We start from the raw sequence: 7,500 nt of genomic DNA, 5'->3' as shown, positions 1-7,500 counted from the left end.
AGCACTGTGTCTCCTGAGACACCTGCTTCCCCCTATACTGTGTCTCCTAGGCTAGCTACTTTGTATCATGTACATTTATCTGTACGTTTCCATTTATTGTGCAACGAGTGAAATAAGAGTCTGTTGACACAGTGACAGTTTGGTGGCATGTGTGATTTTAACATGTGTGAGTTAACAGCAGACATTAGCTCCATAGTTTCCTGTGGATTGTCTCCAGTAACTTCATAATTTAACTCAAATGTTATTTGTGGAAATATATCCAGTTTGTTACAATCTGATAGATAACGACCGTTAATGTAGCCTAGCCAGATTAGCGGTAATTTGATAGAACACCTGTGCGGCGGGGTGATACATATCGTTAAAAGTCCCAGTGCTGTTATACTCTATATCAGCAATCAGCACTAACTGTTGATGAACGATATCATTGTGTTCGCCATAACGTAGATGGGAGTCGTACGTTCAAAGATCTCTCTAACCACCGTCTATTTTATTCTTGTCTCAGATCCCATTTGGTGAGGTGAACAGCGTCCGCGATTGGTTGAAGATCACGGGGGAGGTGGGGCATCCCCCCGACGAGCATCCAAAGCGACGAATCACAGGGCTGGCCTGCACCCAGAAGGAGGTGAGTGGCGCCCGTTTCTGGGGCTTCTTCAGGAAGCTGTGCGGCGAGCCGGCCCTGTTTTTCCGCCACTGCTTCGTGCACAACCTGTGCCCCCTCGTCTTCATGAGTGCCTCTGGCAAGAACCTGACGCCCCCCGAGCTGTCCGTGGGCGAACGCGACCGCCTCCTGGCGCTCTGCGACACGGCGCTGTGCCAGGCGGTGGGCGCGCTGGGCGTCTCCATGGTGATCGGGGTCGGCAGGGTGGCGGAGCAGCGGGCGCGACGGGCCCTCACGGCAGCGGGCATGCAGCAGGTGCGGGTGGAGGGGGTCATGCACCCGTCCCCGAGGAACCCGCTGGCCAATAAGGGCTGGGAGGCCGTGGCCAAGGCCAAGCTGGAGGAACTCGGTGTCTTGTCACTGCTGAGCCCTCCCTGACCTCTGACCTCTGAGTCGATCAGGCTCCACTGACAAATGCCTCGTCCATACGCAGCGTACGGTCCGACTGTGTCTGAGCACTGGAATCAGTAGTCTTCCTCCGTTCGATACCTCGAGAACTCGCACCTCGGACGCACTGTATTGTTTGGGTCCAATTCTGAATCACTCTAGTAGCACTACACTACTTTTAACATAAGGCTACCGTCAAGTACCCTCTCTCGGAGTATAAAGGGTATTCTCACGTTGCTGCCAGGTTCATGCAAAGTCATCTACTGCATCTTCAATGTCTTCAATAAGCTGTTTCCTTTTGACTATGTCAGATCAAACCTATGTAGAGGGTTACCAGAAAGCATGAACTGTTAGTGACATCTGATGAGTGAATTGAATATAGGTGATTTAATGCTGTATATAGGTACTGACAGACCAAAATTATGATTTATGAAGTTGTACAGATACTGTGCTGTGTATACCATTTGGAACTATCAGGGATTCTGATCTGGATTTATAGCCATAACAATTTTGCTAGGTTTGCTTTGGTTTGTTCATCGGGGTAATTACTATATCACAAATCGTTTTGTAGGAGCCACAGAGGTGAAATTCAGTTTCAAGTTCCAAACAACATCCTCTCTAAAAAAAGAATATAACCCCCCCCGCGAAATGGACTTGCAGTGTCGGACATTAGCTGTTTTGTTTCTACATGCCTGCACGGGTTGAAGAGGCAGCCACCACCAGAGACAGAAAAAACTGAAAAAACCCCAGAAAGGATCCCTCTCCCCTTGGAACACCTCAGGCCAACTCTAAATCAACCCAGGTGTCCTCCCCAGACACACAGGCTTTAGAAAGCACTTTCTGAGACCAAAACAGCGCTCGTAAACAAAAATATCTCATTCCCTGATCGCTACCGATTAAACATTGTCAACATACATGTATGTAAGTCATGTAGAACCATAAGCTGATTGTTAATGAAACAACGTGTTGCAACATTGCTGTTAGGAGGAGGGAATGGAAGGCTAATGGTGTTTAGCTGTCTTTTAATTATTTATTGTCACATTATGTCAGACATTGCTCAGAAAAAAGGCTACATCTTAGCTGTCCCAATTTAAGACCTCTTCATCCCCTCTACCCCCCTGTTTCTCTACTGTATATAAAACATTTAAAAAATCATCTTAATTCTAGCATTATGACTGCCAATGGCCCCTGGCCCTAGCATAGATTACTTTTTTCTTATAGTGACTGATGGATAGACGATTCACTTACTTAGACAAATGTATTTGTTGTACGGTAAGTTGTTCTGGATAAAGGCGTGTGCTAGCCTAAATGCCAAACATGTAAATGTAAATACCTCACTACATTGAACAGGTCAACCTAGTCTGACCACCACCATAGCTTGTTTGTATGATGTTCAGCCACTTCCAACAGCGTTTTGGTCCCAGGTGTCTATGCACCAAACACCCATACTGTAAATAACCTGAATCATGCAGGTTTTTTTATTTTTTATTATTATTGTTTTGAAAACATTTTTTAAGACTGACTGTGTTTTAATGTATTGTATGTACTGTACGTGTGTAATGTATCGCATAACTAATAAACATGAACTGATGACGTGACATTTGCCAGCCTGTTTTATTGAGACTGAGGGCTGTGATAGTGGGTAGTGGGTTTCCTTGGCTTACCTTGTAAACGGGTCAACCACCCTTATTCTCAAAATAGAGAATTTCTCCCAGATATTTCCTTAAAGTCACTCATAAAGTCACTCCGTGAATTCTTATATTGTCTGTTTTTTGAGTTCATAAATATATGACTTCAACCCCTTGGTCATGGAGTCCCCTTTTTGTTGTGACCACCGTTGCTTGGTCATAACGTGCTGTTCTGTGATCCGATGGATCCCGGGTGAGCCAATATATCTGTCCAATCAAAACGTCTTTACGCACGTCATCTATTTACAGGGTTCCCACGGGTTCTTGAAATCCTTGAAAGTTTGTGAATTTGAGAAAAAAAAAAATCAAGGTCTTAAAAGTTACTCAACTCCCTCTTAATTACTAAAAGGAACACTCTCCTCAGGTGTTATATGGCATAAGATTGATTAAGTAGAATGTATGTCTACTCATCTGATGTAGTTATAACACTGTTACTGCTAACATGGACATTGACCTGGGGGGTATTCCATCAACGTTACTGAAGGGAAATCAGTCTTGCAAGACTTGAAACACTAAGACGTCAGCCATGTCATCGCAGGTTCGAATCCGGCTGTCGACATATCCTGCATGTCATCCCTCCCCTCTCTCTCAGTCACCCATCCTTCCTGTCAATCTCTACTGTCTCTCTTTCCCAATAAAGTAGAAATGTCCTGGATTTTCCTTCAGCGACGTTGATGGAATACCCCCCCGGCAGTAGACGTCGACCATCTGGAAGAAAAACACAAAAACATAGAACACTTGTCAAGTGCCCCTGATTGTCAAGTGCCTCTTGTCAGCTGGTTTCCCTGTTGGCTGTCTATCTGGTTCAGGGAGGCAGGGAGTCAGTGTGGGCGGGGGGGGGTTGGGAGGGTCGTTGGTTAATGGGGTTCACCTGTGCAGGTCTGGCCTACAGGCTTTAATATGGTGAACCCCCATCAGCCCTTTTAGATCTCCTCTCCCCCGGGTAGGATGGCATCTGGTTTCATCTGTCTTTGTTTCGTTCACGTCCTGTGACATCATTGTGCACACACATTCCGTTCATCCGCACACGACACACACTACCGATTATACAGACTTCACTGTGAAGTGTTCTTATATTGTCTATTCTTTTGAGTTAATAAATATATGACTTCAACCCCTTGGTCATGGAGTCCCCTTTTTGTCGTGACCACCGACGTTGCTTGGTCGTAACGTTATACACTGTGCTGTTCTGTGATCCGATGGATCCCGGGTGAGCCAATATATCTGTCCAATCAAAACGTCTTTACGCACGTCATCTATTTACAGGGTTCCCGCGGGTCCTTGAAAGCCTTGAAAATAGACATGGGTCATTGAAAGTGCTTCAATTCCTGTCTCTCTCTCTCTAAAAAAATAGATATATATTCAAAAATGTTTTACTTAGCTCCTCCTCTCTGTATTGCTTAACTTTACACATATTTCACAATATATTGTTTTGCTGTGCTGTGGTAGAGAAGGCAAGAGACCATCTAGTGTTCACACATTCAAGCCTCTGTTTTTAATTGTTGTCTGTGAGGGGATAGTTCCTATTATATAAATTCTAATCTAGATCTCAAACTATGCTGTGTTGGGTCCTTGAATTTGAGGGAATTGAGTCTTGAAAGTCCTTGAAAGGTGCTTGAAGTTGATGTTTCAGAAGGTGTGGGAACCTTGTATTAATTATATTGCTCTATGCACCTGAAATCAAATCACAGTGGCATCGACTCAACAGGAGCTGATCGGGAGGTAGAGAGAGCTGCTGCAACATTACTGTGTGGGGATGTTGTTTGTCTTGGTCCTGGGTAATGAATAAATCATACCCCCTTCGCCGGGCCCCTACACTGCAGGGTGCATGTGTAAGAGGAGGCAGAGGAAGAGGAGCCGCCATCTTAACTAGGTATGTCTGCACGTGTCTGGGGAGGGGGGTGATGAGGCGGGACGTGGTATCTGTACGATAGCCGTACCTTCTTCCCCCCTCCGCACATGCACATGCATGCACGCACGCATGCACACACTCCGAAAGCACCTGCACTCACACACACCCTAGACACACATATTCAAATACGCACTCTCTGTGAACTGTCATATCAACCATGATACAGTACGTGTGCTCATGCACGTATGCAACCATAAAAAAGTCACCGTCCCTCCTCTCACACCCTCCAGTTCTCCCAGTCCTTTGCCCCACACACACACACGCACGCACACACACACACACACACACACACACACACACACACACACGCACACGAACACTCACACGAACACAGGTACACATCCTCCTTCACATAAACTGGCCAACACTCACGCAATCCTTCCTTGCAATCTCGCTCTCTCTCTCTCTCACACAAACACACACACACACACACACACACACACACGCACGCACACTGGTGCACCACCACGGGGCTGAGAGCACAGCCGCAGCTCCCTAATGACTCCCATCCCTCTCTGTTCTGTGCCGCATTATTAATTAGCTCAATGAGCCTTGCCAATGGGACGACCCGCTCTGTGGAGTAGGGTGTTGCGGCACAACACACACACACGCACACACACACACACACACACGCACACACACAACTCTCCCTAGCAGCTCTCAGTAGTACACTGTGGTTTCGGTGCTGGCTGTGGGTCTGGGCGATGTTCATCTGCTGCCCTGCTCTCTGCCACGTAGCCGAGCTCTGCACAACAAACTGGCTCGCAATATGGCGGCGTACAATGGAGGCGGTTTGTTTTTGTGCCGCGGTGGTCTTCTATTCATTTTGGCCTGATAATATGGCTCACTCACTCACACAAGAATATATAAAGGACACAATCAACAAAAATAACTCATAATAATTTGAGGATTTTTTTTTTCATGTGCATTATTTTCCCAATGTGAGTTATAATACTTTCAGTGTCTATTGTAGATTCGGCTTGTAATTGATGGCTTGTGTGATGCTTTTTAGATAACACTTTCGACTGAGGGCGTGTGCACGACTTGTTGTGTAGGTGGTGTAGCTAGTATGTGTATGTAGCCCTACCTTTCAGTATCTTGCTCACAGGAACAATGGTGCAAGGGTGTGCTTATTGACAGCGTGACCTCCCGGTGACCCCGCAGCCTGCGCACGAGAGGACAGGGAGTTAACGCCGGGCCTCTCCGCCGCGCCACTGCTAGCCTGTCAGAGCCATCGATACTGTGATGAATGGAGGCGGCGGTTATTAAACCAGAATTAGAGCGAGGGAGGGAAAAGGGGGAGGGAGGAAGGAGGGGGGGGGGGTGATAAATGAAGGGGGCGAAGGGGTTTCTGTGAAAGAGGATAGAGTAGGTGGGGGCGGAGGAGTGGGGGGGGAGAGAGAGGGAGGGGTGTTGAGGGAGTTGGATGGCACAACATCAGCATCATCACTCCTTATTATCCTCCAGGGTCGCCCGTCATACGGGGAGAGCGAGGGCACGAGGGGGGCACGGCTAACTGATAACCTCCACACCGTCCGCACGAAGGGATGGGGGGCCCAGGAGGGGAGGAGAGGAGAGGCTGAGACATACAGGGGGCGTAAGAGGGGGGCACACATCGCTGATGCCCCCCTCTCCCCACATACCCCCACGCACTCACTTTTACTACAGTTGAGTAGAAGACAATGTGGATAAGTATTTTACCCCTGCTGAACATTCTGATAATTCCAGAATTATTATTCATCCTCCTTGTAATTTGAAAACCTCTCGAAAATATGAATCGATTATTAAAATAATGATCCTCCTCCTCCTGCTTAAAAGATCAAACGTATCGGATACATTCTTGAATGGATGAGATGAATGTTCTCATTATAAAATAATTAAATTAGAATTAAAATGTATACGTTTAATTCTCCTAAGTGTTTTCTCTTTGCTTATCATAAGAATGGTTGTTTTAATAAGTCTTGTGTGGCTTCCATTTTTCTTGAGCACGTCTTTTTTTTTCCTTCTCCCCCCCCCTGGCTGCAGAGTCCATCAATCTTGACGTGTTCTCTAAGCGTAGGCCGGTGCACACGCGGTACACACAGATAAGTCATACAGGCGAGGGATATTAGTGGGATCAGCAGGGGAAACGGAACAGTGAGAGGGTTCACCATGCGGTTGCGACACAGATATCCATGCACGGTCGTATGGGGGGGTTGGAAGGGGGGTTGATTTTTTTCCAGGCAAATCCGTTTACCGTCGGGCCGTCTCTGTTTTCAGTGTTTCTTGAGAAAATACGAAATGAGACAGATAAATTGTTACATTTCTGCACGAGTTACTGTACTAATCATTTTCCTTCTCCTCTTTCATTTAACCCTCCCCCTACACACACACACACCTCCCTGCCCCCCTCCCGTGCCCGCCCGCCCGCCCTTCTCATCTCTCCTCTATTTCCCCCTTTTTATTAGTGGTTTATTTATCGATGTTTTAGTTAATGTCGGTGCTAATTTCTGCCTAGGTTTGTCTTCATTACACCTCTGAAGTCATTAGGGGCAGTGAGAGCGTGCCTTGCTGGGTTATGAAGAGGCACCACACTGCTTCACTCAATATGTTAATTATCCTGCTTGGTCACGGCCTACCTCCCTCTCCAAATCCCAAACCCTACCCCAGCTTTATCAGTCACTCAACTATGATTATTATTTGTTTTTAGTCTGACTCCGTTTGTCTCCTTTAGTAAATGTGAATTTAGCAAATCATTAGGCTGCATTGGTTCTTCCATCCATAGGCCGCCTAATCTAATCTCAACTCGTATTCCACAAAGACCCCAGATTGTTAATAACTCTGAAGGGCATGTCATCATTGGAAAGGTTAATAAT

At 46.5% G+C, this 7,500-nt stretch overlaps 2 protein-coding genes across 2 annotated transcripts in view; both read left to right on the top strand.

The window, feature by feature from the left end:
* Positions 1 to 1,036, top strand: part of LOC308173510 (single-strand selective monofunctional uracil DNA glycosylase-like) — a gene marked incomplete at both ends in the record, with an annotated part of 3,266 nt that extends 2,230 nt beyond the window's left edge. The window contains one exon of the mRNA XM_080548540.1: positions 503 to 1,036. Coding sequence (XP_080404666.1) covers positions 503 to 1,036 — 534 coding nt within the window. The remainder of the gene's footprint in view (positions 1 to 502) is intronic.
* cdk4 (cyclin dependent kinase 4) overlaps positions 1 to 7,500 on the top strand; it is a 359,603-nt gene that overhangs the window by 282,608 nt on the left and 69,495 nt on the right. The window lies entirely within an intron of this gene.

This window comes from Nansenia antarctica (assembly GCF_963989245.1).
Source record: "Nansenia antarctica genome assembly, chromosome: 18".
Lineage (NCBI taxonomy): Eukaryota > Metazoa > Chordata > Actinopteri > Argentiniformes > Microstomatidae > Nansenia > Nansenia antarctica.
Note: the sequence above shows the minus strand (reverse complement) of the source record. Positions and strands in the feature narration are given on the sequence as shown.